The 27,436-nt window shown below is 43.3% G+C and overlaps 1 protein-coding gene across 1 annotated transcript; it reads right to left on the bottom strand.

Annotated features, from left to right (window-relative positions):
- Positions 1-888: 888 nt before the first annotated feature.
- On the bottom strand, positions 889-25,231 carry LOC124474298 (gamma-aminobutyric acid receptor subunit pi). Its single transcript, XM_047030288.1, has 10 exons — positions 25,044-25,231; positions 19,503-19,592; positions 10,124-10,236; positions 8,961-9,028; positions 8,504-8,721; positions 7,298-7,380; positions 4,712-4,849; positions 4,326-4,478; positions 3,856-4,046; positions 889-3,533 (listed from the first exon to the last, which is right to left on the bottom strand). Exons 2-10 carry the CDS (start codon positions 19,553-19,555, stop codon positions 3,168-3,170), a joined length of 1,383 nt encoding a protein of 460 aa, XP_046886244.1. The 5' UTR covers positions 19,556-19,592; positions 25,044-25,231; the 3' UTR covers positions 889-3,167.
- Between the last annotated feature and the right edge of the window lie 2,205 nt (positions 25,232-27,436).

The following is a 27,436-nucleotide window of genomic DNA, read 5'->3' as shown; positions in this document are numbered from 1 at the left end:
TGTGCCTTGTTCAGTATAGTAGAACACATAGAGCAGCAGTGAATCTTTGTATCTACCAGTTGCATACACATAATATCAGACTATGGGGGGGGGGGGGGGGGAGGTTTGAATAAAGATACTTAAGGATGAACAGAGAAATGCTTTCTGGGGTGATCAAACACCCTACGGATGTGACAGATAACTCTATATTGAAATTTGAGCCTCTCTAATGGGATTGCAAGACATTGATTCAGATTAGGATTAGCATTGATCAGGATTAGGTGTGATCCACATGCAGCAGTAACAAGCTTCGATAACATTCCTGTAACATTGTGTTGTTTATTTTTTTTTCAACAATTTCTGGCAATTTATTTTCTGCAGATAATATTCATGATATCCATATAATCCACACTTTAACAGAGTATAGACTAATGTTAACCTGTATATGTTGTTTTTATTACCATGGTCAATATTGAAACATCAAATAAACATGCATAGTGTCAACTATCTATTTACAACAATGTCGGAAAACAATATGCCAATTAAAATGTTACAGTATAAACACATTATACAGTAAGGTTGGTCTGAGAATACTCCACACCACCTTGAACATCCCAGAAATGTAAAGAAGATACCTTGGTCACATGACAGCTGTTCTCTGAGTCTGGTCTGGGCTGTAGTTTGATACAGGAAGGGTGGGAAAGGCCTTTCCACAGCCACTGGCCAGGTGGTCTCTGATTGGCAACCCTGTATGTGTCGTGTTCTTGCAAAGCTTTAACAAAGCTGTTTAATCTCCAGAATTGTGTCCACCGAATGAAGGTGAACGGATTATGTGTTGGACTTTAGTTCAGTGAGGGGGTGTGGGGTTGAGGGTGGTTGGGGGGGGGGGGGGGGGCAGGAGGGGGCCAGGAGGGGCACAGGAGGGGGCTACGTTATCACTAGGTGACAGAAAGGTTTCAGGGGGCTGAATAGATGAGGCATTTGGGGAGGATGTCAAGGTGTCATTTCACCTTGACAAGTTTATTTTCGCAGCCATTTGCTTTTCTTTGGCTCCATTTTGGCACTGACAAACTGCTGGTTTAGGGGATGTGAAAAATACCGTACAACACACGCACACAAACACTGCAACAGTGTGCTTTTTACATTTTTGCCATCATTTTTCCGAAGTAAGATCTGTTTTTCAAAGAGGCTTTTTTATGGAACCATCCAAGGGATACAGCCACCTAGGTTCCACTTTATCCTTGTGGATTCTCACTAATGTATGGACATGATTCAACGTGATGGAAAACCAACTGAAGGACTTTGCGGAGTTTGATGCAAGTTGGTCACAAAAGTCAATATAGAATCCAAGAGAAGTATTAATATATCTTTTGTGAGCCTCAGTTTGGACTGCATGACTATTACTCAACCTAAGCACTTCAGCTGATTCATTCAGTTGAATGTAAACCAAAATCAAGCAAGTAAAAACAAAACTATCCTTGATAATCATGCATTAAAAACCAAAGCTATGAGTATTTTTTATCTTCGGTTTTTCAGAGTAGCTTGTTCTCAAACATATTTAGCAAGCTGAGAAATACGTTTTATTATAATGCACTTCAAGAAGACTTTTGGGCAGTGTTTGATAGCTCTCTTTACAAAACGATGTGGCCGGAATGAACACAGATGGCAATGTACCATTAACAGTTTTTGCAAACATGGATTCCCATTATATACATTGTTAATAAATGCATTACTAAGGACAGGATATCATATCTGAGATTGTTCTGTAGCTAATGGAAGCTCTGTTTATATTTTGCAGTCATTGATGAAATATGTAACTAAAGTATGCACTTCATAATCAGGATATTCAAGAAAGGAATAAGAAACATGCATTTCACTGTAAGAGACCTTCTTTTCAAATTACATGGTACATTTGTAATGTGGATTGTTAAAGAAATCCTTTTTGCATGCTAAAACCATGCTGCTATGATTTCACAGATGATAATGGCAAATTACGGTCTAGCAGTTTGAAATGTATTTATAGTTAAACTTAGAAGAAACTATGAACACAAAACCAAGAAGGATAACAAATCAATTTGAAATCTTTGGTCCTTTGGTTATTACTACCTATTGTTGAAACATTATCTGTACAATGTCACATTCCCTCCAAGCTCCAAGCATGTCATGTTAGCTCAAGCCCCACAAGCACTGAGGATGACATCCTGTTGAGATCCTGTCAGATTCTCATCCATATTCAAAACATCAGTCTCCTAAAACATCAATACTACGTTAAGGTACAAGTATTTACTATCAACACAACATGTTATACAAAAGCACAGTGGAAAATACTACCAGCGCCCTTGAGGAATACTGCATATATCACCATATAGGTTGCCTGTCTGTCTGTTTAGCGCTGTATATTCACACCAATTGCATTATGTCTGTCCGGTTAAGGTGCTGCTGGCACTGGAAGTCTTCTCCCTTGTAAAACATAGTGGCGCGTACTGTGGGTTGACAAATGATATTAAAGTGTTTATGGTGGCCTTCATTGGGAGTCGATTTCCATAATGTGTTGGAGGGAGCCAAGGCCACTGGATTTATACTGGCAATAAAAACCATAGAGAATGTTACGGGACAGAGAGGGATAAAGAGGAAGAGAGAGGATAAGAGCATGAGAGACAGAGAGAGAGAGAGAGAGAGAGAGAGAGGAGAGGCCACAGATAGAGGGAAGTGAGATGGTGATTTGGAGCGAGAGAGGAGACAAACGATGGCCCTAGGGTAACCTGGCGTCACAGATACCCTGGGTTCTCTCTCCCTCACCAGACATACTGTTGCCCAGGAAGATAACATTACACAGCACATCTAGACCCACTGCTGCTTATCACCAGGCTTGGCCAATCAATCTTCTGTTCAACAAGTTCACGCCCCGAGCTATGGAAAGAACCTACTGTATGTGATCTTCCTTTGAAACTGTAGTGACCCACTACAACAGTCTATGCTACATAGAGTGAGCATCTCTCACGAACATGAATGTACAAAATACTCACACTCAATTGATAAAATACACATGTATGAACAAACCATACACACATAGTACATACATACTGTCCACGCCTCACCTCTCACAGAAACATTCACACGCGCACACAAAACACCCATCCGCACACACGCACACACACAACCACAAACACACGGCCACGTGTTCCATGTTAGAAGTACAGGTAGTACGTCCAGTAGAGCAGGTTGACCATGACAAAGGAGAGGGGGAAGGTGACTCGGGAGTAGTTGTCTATGTAGTGGGGGTTCTCCACGTGGCAGCAGTTTATGGAGCGCAGGACCTTGCGGATGAGGGCCAGGGCGCTCAGGCAGCGGTTGGGGGGGTCCTGGGTGGGGGGCTCGGGCTTGGGCTCGCTGCCGGTGGGGCTAGAGGGAGCCCCCACCGCCTCGGAGGGCACGGCCATGGTGGGCGCAGCGGGGGTCTCCTTGCGCCTCTTGGCCCGGTTGTTGGCGTTGTTGGCGATGGTGGTGACGATGCCGTTCATCTCCTCGTCAAAGTCACGCATCGGATGGCCGTACTAGAGGACAAGGAGAAGGAGGCCGGTTGACATAGTGTATGCTTTATAAGCAACAGAGAGCTTGAACTTGGCTTAGGAGAAACCGTACAGTGCATGAACCTACCGTGCATCACGGCTGCCTGTTGATGCTGATGAACATGATGATGATGATGAAAACGACCATGACGACAACGGCTATGACGAAGACGGAGACAAACATGTAACCAAAAACTCACCGTGACAAACGACAAAACACACCGACGAGGACGCCAAGAAGGAAGAGAGGGCAGGAAGACGCAAGGGCAAACGTCAACCCTAGTAGGCCGGTTTTAGCGGCACTCACCATGATGAGATGGGAGTCTGGGTGATGCATGGTACAGAAATGTGCCACGGCGTACTCGATCAACGCCCCGAAGATGAAGCTGAAGCAGATGCCCAGGTAGACGTCGATGGCCTTGATGAAGCAGTTGGCGTTGGGCAGGGAGGTTCTGGCGCCCATCATCAGCGTGGTCATGGTCAGGACTGTGGTCACCCCTGGGACAGAACAGAACAACAACCGTTCAAGAGAGCCTGAGGACGTGCCCGGTCATGTCGATGTGCCACTCGATGGTCAGTAGACATGAAGCAACCAGTGAAGGACCTCCTAAAATCTCACTTCATTTAAAGAATGTCTTATTTTGGTCATAAATATCATGTGGGTAGGGTTGCCGCTTGGAGACAGGGTGGGGGTACGCTTGCTGGAACAGCTTCTGACCCACGAGGCTGGAAGGTGTGGGTAGAGAAGGACGGCGAGCCGTGTTGGTGGCTTCCTACCTATACAGATCCGGGCAGGAACAGACGACTGGCTGATCCAGAAGGAGACCCAGGAGAGGACCACCAGCAGGCTGGAAGGGACATAGGTTTCCAAGATAAAGTACAGGATGCTCCTCTTCAGCTCAAAGTGGAAGATCAGTTTGGGGTAGTTTCCTGGAAAGAGAAAGTCACATTCAGATTGGTCTTACAGGAGAACCTTGGAGAACCGTGGGAGTAAAAGCTCCCAAAAATGAAATTCCAAAACGGTTATATATCTTTTATGGCGAGGGATTAAATTCATGTAACCATCAAAAAAATGCAACATGAAAAGAATATAGAAGCTGCTGTACTGTGGGTCCTTGAAGGCAACTGCAGTGTATCTACAGTACTGTGTATGCTTTATCTACCAGTTTCATAGACCGCCTCTGAAGCAGAGGTGTAATGGTCTTCAACGGTGTACTGGGCCAGGCGCAGAGTGTCCAGACCACTCACAGACTCGTTCCCTCTGGTCCAGTGGAACATCACATCATTGACGTTGTAGCCCCCTACAGACGGAGAGAAGGAGGGGGGAGCCAGGGAGCGGTACAAGATGGCAGGGAGAGAGGGCGAGGAAGAGAGGAGATGAGAAGGATGGAGTTCAAAAGAGCAAGGGAGAGAGAAAGGGGGGGAAGAGAGGAGAGAGGGAGAAACATACAGACAGGACAGAATAATATAAAGTCTTTCCATGTACAAATACCCAAATATGTGTGGCTGTTCAATTTGTTCTAGTATCCAGTCCAGTCTGCCACTCTTAAGATAAGACAGCTCCAAGTGTCACACAGCGATGAGAGGACAGTGGACACACTGGCTGCTGAAGCTGTAAGTGTGACAAGCACAAGCAGCTTCTTTTGAGTTAGCTGATGTTTTATTCAGGATATAATGCTCGCTCGCAGTAGCAATCCCGTCTAATGTTCATTCGGAAGCACTATGACAATGTGGAGGGAATTAATATGAATTTCTGATGTCAACGCAACCTTAATGTTCATTCAATACTTCAAAACAGGGTGAAAGGGACAGAGAGGCAGTGAAGATGTCACAGCTTCATTATCTCTGGGCTTAAAGTTTCATATCTCCGGGCTTACACAATAACAGGATTGTCATGCATCTTTCAGTCAGCTTGACAAACCTTACATGAACCCTGTGAAACTGTGATAGAATGAAGTATGTGATGGTAGAACAGTAGATGCAACAGAATAGTAGAAGGTGCTGCTATGTGTTACACCGACGTACAAATAGAAAAGAAAAAGGTGTGCAATATTTAGGTTTTATTGCATGGCCTTTAATTATATCCATTTCTATGGTTGACCTGCAGGGGGTGCTGGAGAATAAGAAGCAGAGAGAGGAGGCAGAGTGAAAACTCCAGGCTCCAACACCTTCCCCACATCCTGTGTCTGCAACGTGACTCTAATTAACACATGCTTCTGCTCTCTTCTTAACCGACTCATCTGGGACTAAACACACAGTATGATATGTAAGGACTCATACATTATGGACCAATGTGTCCCAGAGGAGGACGCTGAACTACGCAGGCAACTTTGATGTCGTCTGAAGACCCCTGGTTGCATTTCAGTCTTTTTGTTTTTTTTTGCTCATTATTTTCTTGACCGACAGAGTCAGGAGGAGATTTGCTCATGTTTGAACCCTGGGGTTAAAAATGAGCGGTGCCATCAAGTGCGCTGGCTTGGAAGACGCATTAACATCAGGGAGCATTAGGGCCTGTCTAGAGGTGCTTTCAAGCCTGCAAAGTGTACAGCTAATCTCTTCAAATACCATGCCTCCTTGAAGAAGAGACACTATTTAAAATGGCTCCCTTTTAAACACCTAACCTCTCCCTTCCACATCGCTCCACTGTGCTCCCGTCTTGAAAGCAACAATCGCACACCCCAGCGAACGCCTCTTGACTCTCGGCCCCTTTGCCCTGTCAGTTTCCACTAAATATTTGACCATTATCGCTCTATTAATGCCTGGCAAGGCTTGCATCCTCTTGCTCCAAACTTTTCGCTCCCGTCAGAAATGTAGAGTGTGCAGGGAGCGGCAATCCATTTTTGGCACAGCATGAAACAGAATCATATCCTTCTTTTTATAAGCTTGCGTCTCATCCTGAGAGCGCAGGGTAAAGAGGATGGGAGAGGAATGCAGTGTCAGACACTAAGCCCTGGCAAGAAAGCAAAGGGAACACATCCTCCATGCGTTTACCTGGCATTAACCTCTCCGTGTCCCAGTGGGCTCAGAGGGGCCGGAGACCTCTTTAGCTCTGTTTGTTTGGCAGGGAGCTGTTTTGGCGGGGATCAGATCAGCTGCTAGCTTAGCCTGCCTCGCTGCCGTTAAAGAGGGTGATGCAGAGCGATGGAGTGAGGGAGAGAGAGACACTTGTGCTATTTGTTGTTCTTCCTCACTCCCCTCCCTACAGCTTTAGCCTTGCGTAACTGGGAGGAAGGGTGTGTGTGGGGGGAGGAATGGGGTTGGGGGCAGGCAGGGGCAGGGGCAGATCAGGGACAGGGCAAGCCTGATCCTAAAATGCAAGGGTTTGTAATGAAGAGAGTTTTGGGGCCAACCAAGGATTAAGGGGTAGACAGGGTTGCCTTGGAATTTCACATCTGACGCAGTCTTATCCTGGGTTTATGATTAAATAAGTCGAGATAAGCACACCTACACATGTATTCCCTCCCTCTAAACACAACCCCCCCCTCCTCTCCCCCCCCACCCCCCCGAACCCTGACGCACTTTCTCATACATAAACATTCATACTCTCATCCGCATCAAAGCCACTGATGTATTTGACACATTTCCCAAGCTTTGGCAGATCTGAAACAGTAATCTGAATGTGTGTATGCGTGTGCCCTCATGTGCATGTTTGTGTGCACAGAAGCCACAGCCATCGAATGGACACGGACTCTTCGCAGAGCTAGCAATAACAAAGGTGTCACAACGGTGTCCCACAGGTGTCTCCTTACAGCTTTCCAACTGCAGTGTGCAAGTCTGCTTGTCCATGGGGTATTTGGTCAGGTCCATATTGCAGGCCACTGTGGTGGTAATCCTGGAAAGAGCCAAGAAAAGCAGATCAGCAGTTGTTGTTCACCTCTGGGGCAGAATCACTACTGTGTTTCTCCCCCCAGGCCCACCACTGGCCCACCATCTGCTAGCCCTCCTCCCATGGTGCTTCTTCCACACACAGTCTTCCCCTCCAGGCCTGCCTCGGCTGCCCCTTTACCCCAACCCACTCCCCCCCCCCCACCCCCGTGCCCCCCCCCCAGCCTCTTCCTGCCCTCCTCCTGGCACACGTCCTCCTCCGCTGACAGACTGACAAGCTTCGGTGGAGTGGGTGTGTCTCCATGTGTGGAGGAGAGCCTCCATGTTGTTGCAGAAACACACACACACACACACGCTGGCATAGGCCTGTGAAGAAACACTCAGACGCACCACATGAACACATGCTGGAGACGCTATAGATAGATCCCGTAGTGAGCGTCTGCAGAGGTTGGGTGCGTTCATACTTTGTTGCTGTCATGCCCATGCAAGTCTGACATGTGCACGCTGGACACGAGGCCCCACAAACATGCACCAACGACATTGTGCTTGAGTAGGACTCACGATAAGCACTGATTAACCACATGCATGGACACAGTTATGATGCACAGCAATGCAGTGTGAAATCTTGGCTTTGTAATGATGGTAAATAACAGTAGTAATGGTGGTCAAACAAACAGCAAGGGAGCTGTCCATTCAAAACCTCATGAGCATTCAGAACCATGGACAGCAATCATGGACACCAGCCCTTTAACAACCGTAGATTACCAATTACAAGTCTATATAAACTGTAGATCACAGGGGAATTCCCTTTCTTCTTCTTCCCTCAGAAGACCTGGTACGGAGCTGTCTATAATCCATTTGCTCGGTCCAATCACTGACCAATATGCCCCTTTATCATGTTTCTGCTACACTTGAGCTCATCTAGATTGTCTATATGATCTAGCATTCCTGAAGACGGGTCTACTGATTGAATTTAATTTGTCTGCAAGGTCAATGGCTTCGATGGATCGCTTCTTCGGCACACAGTCAAGCGCGCCGTGTATGAAGGTCTGCCCATGTCTAAACCAGAAGAGATATTGAACCAATCACAACTTGACACCGTTTAACTGTACACTGTGTAGTCCCCTCACCTCAAGGCGTACAGGACAGTTCCGTTGGGGAAGATGCGGATCAGTCTGTTCTCCACCGTGATGTCGTGGAGGAAGGACTTCTTGGAGTCCACGATGAAGGTGTCGGGCACCCACAGCAGCTCCACCAGACGGCCGTCCAGACTCAGGCTCTTGTTGCCCTCGAACACCAGGCGCTCATCCGTCCAGCGCTGGCGCAGGAAGATGGTGGCTGTGTAGTCCTGTACAGACAGTCCAAAGTCTTTTGGTGTGTGTTTTGTGACACAAAGATAGGGAGTTTGCAAGCACAGCAGTAGCATTTACTAAGCCACCGTACATGACAAACAGTCTTGTTTCAAGTTGAATCCTAGCTGGACTTGAAAAAAACACATGCTATTAGGATGATTCTTGGATCACATTGCTATGAACCAGTCAGGGAGAAGTTTAACTGGGAAGTCAAACTAAAATCTGCAAGTCTCACCATGTTGATCTCGGATATGGTGTCAATGCTGGCAATGTCCAAACTCATCCCCACTGTTACAGGGCCATCTACAAAGCAGAGAAAGTACAGTTAGATAGTTAGAAAATGGAGAGAGAGAGAACACAGCATGTGGGTTTTAACAACAGTACTGTAGAATGAAAAGGGAGTTATGCAAAATGCCTTAGGCCAGCAAGTTTGGAAAACTTGAATGCTGAAACTGAAAACTCATAATAAGAACTAATACTCAACATAAGAAGTTACAACAGCCACAGTTTGTTGCGTGTGGCTCAGACAGATGGGAATTACCCAGTGCTTTTCAGCAAGCCATAGCTTGCAGCTCTCTTGTTTTCTATCTCTACACCACACTGTGCCTAAACCACAAGAACTAACCATAAGAATTGAGCTCCAAAGTGCCCATTACTGAATGAGTGCGCGTGTGTGTGTGTGCATGGGTGTGTGTATGATTGGCTGTATCCATAGTGCCTTCCAGGAACCTCTCCTCCAGTGAGTGGGGTTCATGTCCTGAGAAGCCCCCGAAAATCTTTCTGATGTTTTCGAATTCGCTTTGGTCTCTGCGATCACTGATCAAAGTGGGCAAACAAAGCCTTATCACACTGTCATCATCTCAGAGCCAGATATCAGATATAATAAATGAATAGTCGAAGCTACAACAATGAGCTGGTGATCAAAGGCTACACATAGCAACACTGTATATTGTAATGTTTACCCTAGGCAAGGCAGTTGTTTCAGGCGGATACAAGCAGCTTAATTCTTAAGTAATGAGACCTGTCTTTTTAGGAGACACACAGGAACTCTATGTACCATATATATATACCATACAGTATATGAAGTACTCAATAGAATACCATCTTGTGTAGTTATGTATTTGGCTGTAGTATTCTTCTTTTAGAGATAGTTGTACAGGTGGTGTGTAATTCTCATGGAACAAGGTTACTTTAAATTGTTCTACTATTATGGTTCTTGATTTATTTGTAGCCTTGCAAAACAAAAACCCTCAAACACATGCAGTAATAGGAAAAATAAATGCTGCAGCAACCTCTTCCTGTACACACACACACACATGCACACAAACACACACACGCACACACACAGGTGCTTTGAGCAGCATCTCATTTTCCATGGCCAGGTATAGTTTTCCTTACTGTCAAAGAAGGGCCGGAGGTACTTATTGTATCCTTTCATCAGCTTCTGAATGGTAGGAGGCAGAATCTCTCCCTCTTTAACCTCAGCGCTGAGCAGAGAGTTCTCTAACATCCTGGGGAAAAGAAGTCACAGAAACAGGGAGAAGATATGAAATGATTTAGCTCCACACTCCAAATGTATTCCTCCCCAGTGGACACCTTGCAGGTTCCCTATTTGTTTGAATCTAGAGACGGAGATCCACAACAACGCCTGAAGATGTGAAAAGACTCGGAAATGAAAGCCTCCAAACAACTTGGGTCGACAAGAAAGAAAGAAAAAAAACATCTCTCTTCATAATTGGATTACCTTGAAGCTGTGAGGGTCCAAACACTAAAAAGGTGTCAATCAGCATTATTTAACTTTGTGCTCTTACAGCTCGTCTTTCTTTCCTCCTCTCACTAAGCACTCCCACTGATTGTCCTCTTCAAAGCCATGCAGCAGAGCAGGAGGATCAGATTTGACCGGGGATCAGAAAGAGATTTCAATCATAGCACCATATCCTGTCTCTTTGCTTTCTTAATGTACAGCACTGTATTGTATGTACTCTGGATGCTACAAAGCACTGCAGTGCTCCACAGATGTCGCAGAAAAACCTAGTTTGCTCCCTATGCCAGATGTCCCCAAAGTGGAAAGGCAAACTCATCCTCAGCTCTCACTGAGGAACGTTATACTGGAAATTGCTGACATGAAGTCAGTGTTGTCATTGTGCCTTCGTATTGCAGTGTTTTATCCCTTTCCTAAATCTACAGGTATACACTGCTCTGGAAACAGCTCTGCTCTGGAACCCGGAATTGTTTTACGCTCAAACTAAATAAACAAACTCAGTTGTTTTCCACATATGCAGTGGAATGGCTTTCATTGCAATAAGCTTGGAACCTTAATGATGCTAACTGCAAGACAGTGTTAGCGTCATCTCTAATGAGTCAATTTGCAGAAGCCTTCAACTGGATTTTGAGTCACCAACATACTGTCAGGCAAACACTTCGCCCCCACACAAGCTCTCCTCCCCTCCCCAGACATGAGCAGATCCAGTAAATTCAGCTGCATTAAGAGCAACCACGGAAATAGACTGATTTAGGAGGTTGGCAAAGCACACATAACACCAAGATATTCAAAATATCCTTGACTTTCACCTGACTGTGTCCAGAACACTTAGAGACCCCGAGGTGGCATTCTGCCGGCGTACTGTTGCTATGCTCCATGTATTCTCAGTCATTGGAGTGGCAAATCCAGCCTGTTGTTAGCCCATGTAACATCACAGTGACATCTCCTGAGATGGAAAAGATGTGTTTGTGACAGTGTGCTGCCACTGGAACACAGCATGGTAAAACTGGGTCACCTCGAATGACCTGCGTATCTCCATGCACGTCTTCAGCCGTAACAGTGCGTACGTGTGTGTATATGTGTGTGACTGGCGCCAAAGCCCAGCTAAACTTTTGGGAGACATGGAAGACATGCCACAAATAGCTGAACTGAACTGTGGGTCTTAATTACTAGACAAAAGGCAAGAGTGGACACATTCTAGAGATCTATTCTGTTTATCAGTGCCAATTAATTCTTAAACATTAAAAACATGTTTCAATTTCCACCTCAGTGTTTCCCTCCAGTACAGCACTGTGATGGAGGCTGTGGACGAACTGCACCCCAGACCATCCAGCCTTGTTTGTAAACTACTCCAGACCTCTTCACTTGGGGCGCAGCCAGAGCCTGTGCATCCCCACCACCTGCCAAACATCTTTGGCCTATTCACTGAGCCCTGACACAGTATGAAGACAGAAACATCATTTGAAGGACCCTGGAGACAGCCAGGAAACAAAGGCTAATAGCAATCATTAACCAGCATTTATCAACCGTTCACATGCTAGCAGCCATGTGTCCAACACTCATATATTGTACAGAAGAGAGGGACTTTTGAAACACGGTATTAGCATATGTCAATCACAGCAGGATGTTCCAAAGCTCTATTCCCCCGATGAAAGCATGCTCAGTAGAGTGCTGAATCCCAGAGTGCTAGCCGACAGGAGCTGCCACACCTGCCACGTGGGCCGACCATCCGGAATAACAAGCTGACACTTGGCTCAGACAACAGAAGAACTGAACAGGACCTAGTGTGCACAGTTGGCACACCCCAGACTACCAGAAAAGCCCTGAAAACAAATCCAAAATAAGATGGAGGAACCCCCATTTTGACATATCAACACTGACTGATGATATTATGGATGATGAAGTCTGCCTTATGACATAACTAGAAGATCATCAACTTCCCTGATGACTTTGCTGTGAAGTGACTGCCTTTAAACACTATTTAAAAGACTTGATCTATGGTGGCACATTTTGTGTTGGCTATATTATTAGCATGGACATGTGACACTGTGGATCTAAATGTGCTAATTGGCCTCCTCATTGGACTTGCATGAGTAGTCACAACACATCTTCTTCACCTCAGTGTTTAAAAGGGCAGTTGTTGGATAAACCTCTCTCATTCCTTATCTTTCTTTCAATGTTAATGAGAGAATCAATGGTGAATTATAGTCTACGTCTACATGCTATTGCTAATATGCTTCAATAACCTGATCACCTTTGATCAGGAAGTAGATGAGTGAACACACAGAACATGCTTGTTCACTGTTAAACTCCAAAACTCCAATAGGCCGGTGTACAGTAGGCTGTGTGTGTGATTTGACTAATGGAAGTTTGATGTTGGACTGTGGGGGTGGAGGAAGGAGCAGAGATGGTACCACAGTGTGGTGGTGGAGATAGGGGGATGTGTGGGGGCGGGGTGGGGTGGGTCAACCCTGTGGGAGCATCCGTCGTTTCAGATCCTGTCTCAGTGAAACAGGCCCCCTGGAGGCTCCTCCCCCTCCTACCCGGGCACAGACACAGCTGAGTCTAGCATCGGTCCGGACCATGCTCTCGAATTTCACAACACATCAACTCAGCCCAACATGGCCCCTGCAGAGAAATGAAGAAGCGTAACGTTCTCCACACTCCTACTCTGTCTTTCACACACACATACACAAACAAACACACACACACACATAAGACAGCACATTTATCCCCAAGCTTTCACCCATCCGACTTCCAACCCCATACCCCTGGAGAGATCCCCACGGCAACTAGCAGTCCTCTGCACGCGTGCAGTTAGAGTGATATGATACATACCATAAGTATAGAAAGAAAATGATTTGATTGAATGGGTATCCCCATTCAAGAACATGTTCAGGGCCCAACATGATTTGATGAGACGAGGGCTTGGTTTCACCATAGGGATGCTGTTTTCCTTTATCACATGTCCAAGGACCGGAGCATGCAAGGCATCAAACGCATTTGTTCACCGTGCCGACAAGATACATTTTTCTATTTCTTTGGAACTTTTAATTCCCTGTATCCATCTCCACATCCATCAGTCTAATAAATAAAACATCATGTTTTTCAATACAGTGTTCCCTTTGAACTTGTTACTTTTGAGTCCATCATGCTCTATCTATGTGAATCTAGATTCATGCATGAAGTTCGGTTTTCAATCCTGCAGCAAATTCAAAATGTATGTGGGCAAGATTCCTTAAAACCCAAACAATGGTTTGAATTCATGCATATGTAATTCTACTCTCACCGTCATTCTCTGTGTAGCCCTCCATGTACATTCACATTTACATTTAGTCATTTAGCAGACGCTCTTATACAGAGCGACTTACAGTAAGTACAGGGACATTCTCCCCGAGGCAAGTAGGGTGAAGTGCCTTGCCCAAGGACACAGTGTCATTTGGCACGGCCGGGAATCGAACCAGAAACCTTCTGATTAATAGCCCGATTCCCTAACCACTCAGCCATCTGACCTGTATAGCAAGGTCAAATAATCAGTCACACTCATTCATATAAAAACACCAGTTAATGACGATTCTACCGATCTGTGCTAAATCACATGAAAGCTCTTGACAATGGTTAATGTTCTGTCTGCATATGGGTCAAAATTAGATTAACTGTCTCACTGCGCATGGACCTTGAGCAGTAGACCTCGCTACAGAGCAGCCTTCTGACCTGCTCCCTGAGCCCGGGGCTCAGTCATAAAAAGGCACCGATCGGAGACAGGCAGGAGGGATGTGGGGAGGGGGGTGAGAGAGGTGAGAACATATGGCACAAGCCTCGTCCTCAACTTCCATCAGAAATGTTCGCCACACACCGGAATCTTCGCCTGTCAGGCCGAATTAAATCATCTTCCTTTCTCCTTTGCTCAGAATAATAATTTTGCAGCTGTGAAATGGGATTTAAGGGAAGTCAGGTCTGCTCTCTTAAGTGGAGATTATTCTCCGCTGCACAGCTGGGACTAAGACATCCTCAGACCCTCACCTCATTCTCTCAGTCGACAGGCAGGGTAGGCAAGCCACAAAAAAGTGGCACAGGACTTGTAACGTTGTGTGGATTAAGACAGATGTTTCTTTCTCTTCATGCTAGGCAGCTCCCTAAGCTCCTCCACAATCATGGGGGAAAGACAAGAGCCCTCTCTTTTCTTCCAAAGGCATCACATTTTCCCTCAGTCACACCTGCTATGGGAAAAACTGGCACCCTTCTGTGAAGCACAGTCCAAACAAATCCTCCATTGGCTTTCCTTCAATCTCTACCCAGATCAACCAGGAACTACACATTTATTTCATGTTAATCAATCTATTAATTACACCAATACTCACATTTAGTAATTGGCTGAATGGATTTGTTGAATGTATCTGTAACTGAGCACCTCCACTGTTTTGCTACGTACATTTTTCATGAGTTTACCGGACAAGATGTGCACTGAGTGTGAAACATGTTTTTTTCCTGCTGAGATTGACTTGCTTGTGGCTGATACAACAGAGTGAGCAAACTACATTCAGCTAAGTATTTAATACAAACCAACCAAAAACTAAAAAAACAACCTAATAGAGACAGAATGTGTATCGTCATTTGCTGCATAGGGTGTATACAATTTTTACATTACTACCACTGTCCAATGCATTGCTACTATCATAACAGTTTAGTGATGTAAATTAAGATAAGAGTATTGCTTTTGCATTTCAACAGTCTTTGTGTTCATGACACATTAACTGAAACTGTGCACTGTTCACATTACAGTAAGTAAAATGATGAAATGCATACCTTGGAAAAGGGCTTGTAGACAGAGGGAAGACATGGGAAACACACCGGAAGACATGATGGCAACATCAAAAATGAATCGTTCTCTGTCTGATTTCTGTAAAGGTCTGTTTTGGCCACCTACAGTGAGACATACCTAGCCTCTGGGAGCTTTGAGTAGCTGCTTGGTGTCTATTGTGTATGGATCCATCATCAAGTCTCTGAGTGCCCATGTGGCCCATGCTTGGTAGAATCAGGCATGAGTAATTGATTGGATGTGTGCTCAGCCTCCTTAATGGGCTCCAAAGGAATGTCTGCTGTGGTTGAGCAGATCCTCACGCTCCTCTCCTCCACATTGGGCAAAGATAACGGCCTGTGCAATAATGCAATTCCCAGAGTGCGGTGATGCAAATGTGAAAGTCTGGTCCTGTGAGGACAAGCTCCAGATATTCCCATCTCCCAACAGCCATAAAAAAAGAGCAAACCAAATAAAATGGCCCTACACAGATACTTTTTTCTTCTGTATTTTCTATGCATGGATTCACAATTCATTGTTAAAATATGACTCTAATTTACTGTGAATTTCATGGACTCCAAAAATAGATTATTATAGGAGGCCAAGCTCAGCTAAATAAACCCAATGCCAGGCTAAGACATGATGTAAGTCTAGAAAAAGCCTGTTTACTGTGGCCTTTGGTTTAGACAAGTGACTGCCAAGTGTTCTGTTATAAATTTAGATGCATGCAGCTCAGTCCGGCAAATGTGAAATGCCTGCTTGTACAGCTCGTAAATGCAAGTTTTGTGTTAACCCCTGTCTACACAAAAATGAAGCAGGGGATGTATTTAAGGCAAACATGAGGTAACTGACAGTGGAAGTGTTTTGTTCTGGAGAAGAGGGTATAGGTCAGAAAAAATCTAGCTGTACAGTCTCTCCTTACATTTACATGTAGTCATTTAGCAGACGCTCTTATACAGAGCAACTTACAGTAAGTACAGGGACATTCCCCCTGAGGCAAGTAGGTGAAGTGCCTTGCCCAAGGACACAACGTCATAGCACGGCCGAAAATTGAACCGGCAACCTTCTGATTTTTAGCCCAATTCCCTAACCGCTCAGCCATCTGACCTTCCCTCTCCTTGATTTCCAGATTACCTTGGAATGAGAAAGAGGCTCCTCCTATACCAAGATCATCAAACTAAAGAAACAAACTTGAAATCCCCTCAAATGCTAAACTGAGTAATCTGACAAAGATGTTTTTGTGGAACACTGTAAGGGAATAATTATGTGAAGAGACGTTCCTTCTCATTATTGTGTCAACTTAAATTGTTACTTATTGACGTGAAGCAGTTAACCATCCATAACAATCCACTAAACAGAATAATTACTATGGTTTCTTCCACAACACTGGACAAAACACAACAAGTAGAAAGCTAAAGCTAGTCTGGACCAAAATATACTACAGCTCAGCAACAAATGAAAAACCACTGTAGTTGAAAAGTAGCTTGAAATATTGAAGTCAGTCAAGCTTGTAAATAAATCCCATTTCAGATTTATTTAAGGACATCTCAACACTTGACCAGTGTGCAATTTTCTTTTTTGGAGTTGTCCTTCAACAGGAATATCTGAAACTTAAATCACATAATTGTAATAGGTGGTTTGGGCATATTTTTCACACTGTACGATCCTTTGCATATATTTTTTGAGCTGTATATTCATGGACACCAACAAACTACTGAAATGTAGTGACCACTCCCAAAGGAGGCTGGGAGCTCCAAAGGAGATCTAATAACTTCCATGTAGTGGAAACTGAAGTCATAGAGATTCATTAAGTAAATGGTTCTTGAGAGTTTTAATAGGAGAAAGTGTCTTGAAAGTAATTTAGACGTTTATAATAGAAATCCATTTTACAATACAACTGTATTGTGTATATGAAGGGAAGATCTGAGGGCTTCATGTAGATGATGGCTAGATCAGATAAGACAGAAATAGTTAAAACAAACCATCACCTTAACAAGTGACTTGGACAGCCTGGAACATAAATTCACAAAGAGCATGACACAAAAATGTGCTGTGTGATCTGGGATTATGTATGATCTATGTTAGGGGAAGAAGATATCTGCAGAAGCCGCCTGCTGAAGGCTGAAGAACATGTGCTATTTCTGTGGATCCTATGAAACAGTAGTCTCTGAGATACTCCTGACTTTGAGAGCACTAAAGGACGGTACAATCCCTAAACACAATGAAAAGCTCTGCTATTTCTTAATATGACAAACCAATCCATTAGCATATTAATAAGAGCTTAATCCATGACTCTAGTGCTTCTGCATGGGGATTTGGAGGGCACTTGGAGGAACTGTGGTACTTCAGTTCAGAGAGGGACTCTATCGCACATTGATTTGAGGAGTTCTCCAACCAACAGTGGTTCGTCGTATAACAGATTTTCACCAAAACCACCAGCCAGAAGCAGTGGAACTGGAGCTTGCTGTGACTGACAGTTGGGCTATGTGATTTAACGGCAGCATAAGAGATCAGGGTGTTGTCTGTGAGCTCTCCATTGCTGCAGTGGAGAGCTCACAGACACAGTGAGACTGTAGCACCCTGTCTCTGTCTTCTAGTTCCAGGCTTTTATCTCAGTCATGTGTGTTTGAACCATGTGTTCAGTCTTAAATTTGACCCAGGATTAGCAAGTGTTTTGTAAACATTTTTATTTCCCTGTCGAACCCGTAGCTAGTTGTGTCTTGTGGGAACACATTTCAAAGCTTCTCAAAGCAATGTCTTTAAAAGCCACCCAGCTGGGATCTCCAGCCTCTCCCTTGAATGTATCTGTCTTTCTTCTTTTGACTGGGAGGAGAGAAACAAGGCTGTGATGTTGCAAGGGTTTTCAGCAAGAGCGACAGGGACATGTGAGCAAAGTCCCCAAAGTTTTCTAAGGCCAGACTCATACTTATCATCCGATAATGGCGACACATTTTCAAAGCCAAAATGCACTGCATGCCTGACTTAAGACGTGTGCTCTCAAAACCTTCAACTCTCCTTGTGACATAGTGGCTTTGAGGAGTGAATGCCTTTTTCAATAATCAATAATAGGTTATTGTAAATGGTATGTATAGTTGAACTTTAACCTGCATAGTTACATTTTGCCATTGTCTTTCTTACATGACCTCAAGGTATTGTGTTGATTTACTCTCAGTTCAATATTGATCAGGACATAGGTCATGTATATATGGGAGCAGCTCAATGGTTGTTAGAACGTCAGTGCATTTTGAATCTTTCATCTAAAACATGTCCAGCTGCAGGTAACGTTAATTTATGCCAGAGGAGATCTCTGTATAACCACATCAAGACCTTCTGTGCGAAATAAGAATAATTATAGCCTCTGCTATTAATAAAAATAATATGCTTATAATGAGGTATTAATCACCTCAGTGCAAATTACCCATCAGTCACTGCAACAAAATGGGATGAATGAGTAGGATTGATGACCTGCCATGTCACAGACTGATGTTGGGTGGGGCACTGTGGACAACAGCATCTATACCAAGTGCAGATGGCACAGACCACTGAGACACCATAAGTGCCAGGCAATGTGTTTCGTTAATCTCACCAGGGATGGTGCCCTTGGCTGCTCTGTCATGGGCCAACACATCATGCCATGATGCCAGGAAGTGGTGTTTCCCACTGGGGTTCTGGTTATCTAAGTTTAGCGAAGAGTGTGCCTATTTTTTTGGTCTGGAAAAATAGGGCAGCGGAAGGAGGAGAAAGTTCTTGTCACGGTACAGGCAAAGCATGCACCAAGACATCCCATCATCTTCTCTGCATGGTCTCTGTAGCCATTAGTGCAGCTGATTGGATGCTGTGCATGGTTGATGTAGTGCAGGGGACCACCTCACTGGTGCTACACAGCGGTTCTGTTGTACTAGCATGGAATCTCAATACCTCTAGTCTGACACATATTGAGTCTTTATAATACTGATGTCAAACAAGCTATCCAATGAAGTGTCTCACAATATAATCCACTGTTTCTCCCTGTGTCTGTACCTCTGGCTTACACTTTCTATCACTCTTCCCCTCTCTCTTTCAGTCTCTCTCTTTTCATCCCTCTCGACTGCAAATGGTTTTATAAAAGCTGCAAACTAACCCTCAGTAACGCTCGTTCATTCCCTTCCCCTTCATTGAGGACTTTGAGTGCCCACGGGAGGCAGATCTGGTGACTCTCCCCCTGAAACCCATCTTACCTGCTAATGAGGAGTAGAACAAACACCGTTCCTCCGGAGGGAAACAGAGCCATTGTTGAGGGGGTTGTGGAGGCGTCAGATGGAGTCTATCTGAAATATAAAGGCACAAGGAAGACAGAAGGAATTGCCATTATTTTGGCTGCTTGACTGGGGCTTTGTGGATATACCATCAATATGTTAATCAAGGACATCCGTTGTATCAATGAAATGACAGTTGTATCCGTTGCATCTCAGAAGCAGTGAAAACTCTCAAACTCTGGTATTTTCAGGTGTTGTTACCAAACCAAAATCAGCTGAGGGGCATCACAGATGGTCTGCTCTATTCGTATCTCTAAAGAAACTCTGCAACATGTATTTCATCACATGAACAGATAGAATATCATCAAATGTATCTAACTGATATTATTAACTCAATTAATTATTGTCTAGATATTAGTATTTTGTTGTCAGTACAATTTTGTACGTGTTGACATCAACCCCCCAATTCAATGAGTCATTGTCTTGACTTGAGGGTATCTGCTCAACTGCATATTTATTTAACAAAATTTACTTCTCTGAAACTTCACCTCCAGAACTAAGCTTCAGACTTTGGTAAAAGCAATAAAATATATTGCATTTCAGTCATCCTTACCACACACAAAAAATTCTCCCCACACTGCAAATCTCTCTTTATAGTAGAAGTCTCCCTAAAATGAAAGCAGACATAAATGCTCCCCAAATAGCTTTAAAACCCAGGTGCTGTTGACTGTTGACTGTTGGCTGAACTGAGAAAATATTCTACATACAATAATATAAGTACTGGTATATAGTAACAACTGCCATATGTGCTGAAAATTAGATTATTATGGTTTTAGATTACATCTGGAGACTGAAAAATAAGTTAAGCTTCAAGGCAATAGCATACCTCCCATAACCACCTCTCTTCCAATATAGGTCTGTTCCGGGAATACAACGGTACTTGGGAATAATTGGCTGGACCTGATGTTTCCTCGAGGATCACAATGACTCTTATTGAGAGACTTGTTGCTCTTGTTGGTTAGTTGTAACTGCCTTAAAACTATTGTACTTGCTGTGAAATATATTTTGTTGCTTGCTTTTTTTCCCCACAGGTACACCCTTGCACTTTGAGGTTCATGTTGTTTAATTGTAACTTGTTTAACTACATGCTCTTACGGTTCTTCCCTTTGGGACTTATTTAGTTTTCACAATGTATGTTTCATGTTTTGGCTACCCGAAATGTTTGGGGCTATCTCGTTGTTATGATCAGTGACTTATGCACTTTTGTAAAGCTCTCTTTTGGAAGTTGCTTTGGATAAAAGTGTCTGCTTAATGCATAAATGTAAATATAGTGTGTTGGATTTGTATTAGATCTTGTTAAACCATTGTTGTGTTGTTCCTCACTTTTGTATGAAAACAGAATGGACAAATGGATTCAACGAGATCATTACCACAGAATTATTTCCAGAAGTCAAAAACGTCAATAAATCGAATTGGTGGAGCCGAACACTGATTACGCAGAAGACCCAGCAGAGCAATTGATGGAAAAACAACAGGAAACTAACATGTTGTTCTGAAATTAGAAGCTTGTGATTTTCATTCCTCGTCTCTGCTCAGCGTTTTGCTTTATTGGATTTTTCCTTCATTTGATGTTCTAAGAAGGCAAGGATTGCGGATCATATCTTGGTTAAACCGTCAAATACATCTATCAAATTATGACATGATCTCTTGTGGTGATAACAGTGCTCTGACAGCTGTCAATCATCCTGTCCTCTCATGCCCTCAGCACACAAATAACTGGTGAATACACCTGCAAAAACTGAGGAAGAAATTGTTGTCTGTCTCCACTCAAACAGTGTGATTATCAGTTCAGGTTCTGGGTTCATAAGTGTTAGGTAACCAGCCGATTGGAGGGAAAGTTGATGCACACCTCGACAAGAATGATGACATGATCACACATAGTGGTACTATTGAAGTGTCTTCCGCATGAAGGTCAGAAGATGGAATTTAAAGAATAGAGAAAACAAAAACAACATTTAGCCAACAGACGTTCCTTATTCAATCAGGCAGTCACTTCATCATAGACACATGACTTATCAGTACACAATTGTGATAAGAGTAGGAACAACATATATGAACAGATGATTTACACACACACTCACATCACAGACACACAACAATTTTTTTTTTAGCACAGTTTAAGAAAAGTAGAAATGTAGTAGATTGAAATGTCATCTTAAGCTTGCTGGTTTAATCATTCCTAAACCACAAAACACTGCTCACTTGCTATTTTAAGATACATGGACATATTTCCTTGACTGTCTCAATCTCTTCCCAACAGCCTAGCCTCTGTCCTAAAGTCGGTTGTCTAATCTCCCCTGTCCAGCTGTTCTGATATATCATCAGTCTACTAAAACCACCAATGTGTATGTTCTGGAAAGTTCTCCCCTGGAAAGCTCTCCTTTGCTGTGAGGCGATTTTTATGAATCTCATCTGTAGGATCCCCATTTCCTCTCAATTATTTGATTTTAATCTGACATGAAAAGGGCATGTCAAGTTAAAACATATGACACGTTTCAGGTCCTGAGTCGCATGAGAAAAATTCTAATTTCTTTCTATCCTATCTCTGGGTTTCTGCCTGCCAGGATAGATGAGTCAGTTCTGTGTCACACCCCCCTGTGGTCTTGGCATTCCCTGTACTTCAAAACCTGCTTTCTTTGAGACCCGCACCCCTGACTTGCCCACACCTTAATCCTGACTTTGCCAGTAAAGTGTCTGCAATGTATGTTTTGCTGCTTGACTTTTTAACAAGAGCACACCTAATCCTAATATACAGAATGAATCTCCCTTACACAGTGGTCCATCTCACGTAGCAGCTTAGAGGCTTTGATTTAGTCACTGATTGACTTTCTGAAGTCACCTTCCATCAGCATTAGGAGGCTAAGTGGCTAGTCGTGCAGCAACCTTTCTCTGGCCCCCTTAAGGCACATGGACAAGCTATCTGCAGAAGCTCACTGAGATTTAATGGTTTAGAAAAGAACAAAGCATGGATATGGTGGAGATGAGGATGATGATGATAATGATGGAAGATGACCATGATGATGACAAAGATATATGGAAAAAAGTTGATCATGAAATCCATTGAATGACATATGACGCTTGGAGTGTGGGAGAGCACCTGGAGCACTCTCCAACCTTGAGAGCATGATGACTCATCATTCATATGTAATCCTTGAGATCCAAAGCCTGAGAGGAACCAGTCAATCTCAACAAGTATATCTGGACACTGTGACAGCCCGAGGGAATAAGCAACATGAGGAGTACTTTTGATCTCAGATCTTATCACCATTGATAGATGACAGTGCCACCATGACAAGGCTGCCTGTCAGAGTCCTTGCAGACAAATCCCAGGGGCACAACATTCTAGTAGAACTGCCAAGCCAACCTGAATAGACCCTTGCTCCCTGGCATACCTGGGTTTGGGAGTCAATGAGGGTGATGGTGATGATGGGATTCATCAGTCTATATCAAGGAGATGAGATGAGTCACCTGGTTCTCCTGTGCCACCTTCTAGACTGCAGCTGCGACCTTGGCACCCAGCCTCATTACAACATAGCACTGCCCTGCACCCGACCACACTTTGCCTCTTCCCAGCCTTCTGACAGCAGGTAATGGGCACAGAAGGTCAATAATGGCACACACATTGAGGGAGGTAATAGAGGAAGAGAAAATAGAGAGATAGGGGATACTGTGTACGGTTCTAACCAGAAGCCAATCCAACCAGTTCCAACCAGAAGCCAATCCATTCCAAGTTTAGCAATTATAGCTATGCTTTTCTGAAAGTCTGGATGCAGCATATTGTTGGTAGCCTTCCATACAGTTTGTTGATTTTGGTTGACTTTCTCCAAATGCTTTTAAATCTGCTGTGTTGTCATGGTGAGTGGCAAGGGGAAATTATATTCCAAGTTCTGGAGTTTTGATGATAACACAAGCATTTTTTATTGTCTGCACACAAGCCTGTTTATGTTAATCAAATTCACTTCAGTGCCCGTTCCTTCTTTGAATGTTAAGCTTTTCTGAGAACTAAATCTGCTGATGAGGAAGTAACTTTTTTGACACACCAAAAAAATATTTTTTCAAGTATAGCTGCAGTGCATAGTATAGGCGTACGGTGAATCCTTTGAAAAAACAGTAGAGCTACACTTTACTAAGCTCACACCTATCAAGTGTTTGTAGGCCAGGCAACTGTGAAAATACCAGACATGTATTTGTTCCATGTTCTTAACATCTTAATGGAAGTCCAAATAGATTGACATATTTAACATTGCAATGCCAAGGATATTCATGATCAGTAGCAACGTGCTGGACCTTTTCCTCTGAAAGACAAACTTAGTTAGATCTGCCCTACATCATACACAGTGGCGGAGCCAGGGAATTTCCATTGGGGTGGCCAGGATGGGGCCAGTGATAATTTTTGGGTGGCAAGCATGTGTCTCACCAGGCGATGCAGAGCTATTTAAGACACATATAGGAAACATCTCAACATTATTCGGAATTCAGGTGAAAAAAAAGAATACACTTATTCTGTATTCATACTTGGTTTTAAACTGTGTTGATTTACCGATTGCTATTTGTGTTTTTTTTTTGTATTGTACGACTGAGTCGAACAATGGTTGTAGAGATATGCAATGACAGTAAGTAAGACAGAAAGGTTCCGCATTTTTCCACAGCCGTCAAAACTTTTAACCGCTCTGATGTGGTGCTTGGGCTGGCCAATGGGGTGGCCGAGATTCTACGGGGGGTGGCCGTGGCCACCTCCGGCCACCCCCTGGCTCCGCCATTGATCATACATGCTAAATAATGTTAGTTTATGACTATTGAATCACTTTGTTACGTAAACCTGTCATCAGCGCTGACATGGGCATACTTTTACAACTTAAATCAACTAGCATTACGTGGACAATAGAGAACACGCAATTTTTTGGGAGGTCTTGACCATAGTATGTCTAAGGTCTTGACCTTGGCTGGAATGTTGACCCCTTTCTAATGACCTCAATTGTGACGAAATAACTTGCCCTCCACTGAAAATGTAATAGCAGACATCTTGAAGCATGGTTAATAATGGTTTACCTCCCCATGCCATTATATACTCGAGTAGAATCACGTACGTATAGCCTACTTCTCACTCTTTTGTGCAGACACTCACACAGTTGAGCTTTTGCTCAATATTAAATATGCTTTCGAAATAAAATTTTAAATAATCTTGATGCATGAGATATTGTCACGAATGATCACAAACGTCTTACTTCTGGGTGAGCTACGGTGCGAGCTTTTTTACTTATATGAACCACGTACGTCATACAAAGTAAACGTTAATCCTAGAAATGCTATAACGCAGGGCGCACTTGGTGAGCAAAATACGTATGCACTTAACAACAGTTTTTTTGTACACGAAAATAGGAGCGCACCATGTTCAGCGATATTTTGCCATTCATTTCTTAAGTGATGATATTCTTTAGTTAGATATATGCTTAAGTTTCTTACCTGTAGCAGTTGATTACGAGCGCATCTCACAAATCTCAACGTAAACAAGAAAAAGCAGTCCGTGTCATAAAAATGTTCTTAAGCATTCAATTCAATATACTTATAACATACACTTCAGTCCAGTTGAGTGGCAAGCGGCACCTGCTGTTGCGCGAACATCTGCCCGCGAAAACAACTGGTAGTGCTGCTCTGTCAGCGAATTCCCAGCAACTATAAGCTACGGTGATCCTAGCGGCCGCCGCATGCGTAATGACGCATAATATGGACCTGCAGCACAGTAGCTGTGGATTCTCACAATTTTACTTAGATCTGTGACTTCAACCAAGACAAAAAAAAATATTGTGCAAAGGTCAAACATTTTTTTAACCGAAATTCGTTGTGATTTTTAGACGTCTGCGTTAAGACGAACGACAAATCGAAGAAAAATGAAAGTGTGAGGGAATGTTTTGGAGATGGAAATGTGGTTGATTTGGAGAAACAATTTAAAGAGTACTTTCGCTATGTGTGTTGTAATTAAGAGATACGATCTACCTGCAAGTAGAGTAGCCTATATCCCTAGTGACATACTGTTTTAGAATCAACATAATATCTCTGTTGATACGCATCTTTATCCACTTTAACAAATTACTTACCTGGACAAAGAAATTACTTCTAGGCAAATGAGTTCCAAGTAGCTATGGGACTGATCAGACAGGGATTCAACCTTGAAGGTCACTAACCTCTTCGCTGTGTGTCCGTCTTTGATGGATGTCCCCTCAAACCCCTCTCAGTTTTATTTGAATCCAATCTGAACATTTCCATCGCACTCACCTGCATGAGCCCCCATCTATCTGCTGAGTGGCCACTGCCAAACCACTTTACGACTCAGGGACATGCACCATGTTTTATTTATGCTGTTTACACCACCACTATTCTTTCAGTTCTGTCACTTCACACATGGGTCACCAGGGGAACCCAGATTAGAGAACCAACCAGCAATCAACCTTTAATCCTGTTTTGCAGAGTGATCTATTTTCCATAGCTTGGAAGAAGTCAGCCGTACTTTATATCACATAATATGTATTTTTTATATGTGAAGAGGAAAGGTTAATCCATCCCTTGTATGTATGAAAGGCATGGCAATGCTAACGTAAAAAGGGTGAGTCACTGGGATTGTGTTAGACCAGTGGAGCGACATAGATTGTCTTTCCATCCGTCACTCAACCATGCAAAACTGTAAAAAGCAACAAAAACCCAAAAAGCACAAATTTCCCAGGAAAATAACAGTCATTCAATTATTCATGTTTTCTGTCAATTTTCTGTTCAATCTGTGCTTCATACTGAGACGGCTCCTCTTTGAATTCAATATGGAATAAGAGGTTCTATAACATTTTCTACATCCTATGTTTTCTCTAGACTAAAGCATGCCTTTATTCATCAGGGAAATTCACATGACCAAAGGTTTTCCAGTTACTAGGTATTGTAATGGACATGGAGGATTTTAAAGGTTTTCTTGCTACCTTAATAGTGTTTTTTACCATGGTTGACCATTTGATGACGTGTCAGTGTCACACATTAGCTCTGAAGCTTTGCCTCAGACCTGATTTTAACCCCACAAACAGGTCAAGACAGACCCATTTAGCACCATGGACATGGCTTGTGCTCAGCAGGCAGACACACAATGGAGACTTTGGCTATTCCTCTCCCTCTCGATATTTCAACCTGGGGCAGTTACTGTGCAATATTGATTAGGTTCCTTTACAGAGCAAGACCACAATTTCCCTCATTTAGCTGTCAGTCCGGACTGCCAAATCTATTGTCAGGTAGATGAACCTAACTGGCAGTGGGTCAACAACACCACATCAAACTTTAACAACACTGAATCCATTTACTTGAGACTATATGTTGAGGCAATATGTGTTATCTTTCAAGCTTCTGATGAAGTGTGCATTGTTTGAACAGTTTGTTTTTATAGTTATTTTCTAGCAGTTCTATGATATCCCCTGGTGTGAAGTATCACTAGAAATATTGACAGAGGTAGAAAACCATGCAAAACCTTTTGACACTTAAATAGCTACTGCATAGCTCATGATATTACCCTGTCATTGTGTACCATGTATGAGTTGAGAGCAGCTATAAACCCCAATTAGACAGATGTTTCTGCCAAAGGGGACTATAATATCTAGGGTAAAACATTTGGGGAATTGTTTCTTTTGTTCACAACAGCAGATGTGAGGATATGCTATGAGACCAAAGACTGCACCGGAATTCCACATTGGGTTTACATTCCCTTTCTGGTTGGTCTTACTGTAATAATGAGTCTGTGAGTCTGTTGTAAGGGTTCGAAAGGAGTGGGCAGTAATGACAATGTGACCATGACCATGGAACTGGGTCTTGTGGATCCAAGACACAAT

Source organism: Hypomesus transpacificus, chromosome 11, assembly GCF_021917145.1.
Source record: "Hypomesus transpacificus isolate Combined female chromosome 11, fHypTra1, whole genome shotgun sequence".
NCBI lineage: Eukaryota > Metazoa > Chordata > Actinopteri > Osmeriformes > Osmeridae > Hypomesus > Hypomesus transpacificus.
The sequence above is the reverse complement of the archived record's forward strand: the minus strand, read 5'-3'. Positions and strand labels throughout refer to the sequence as shown.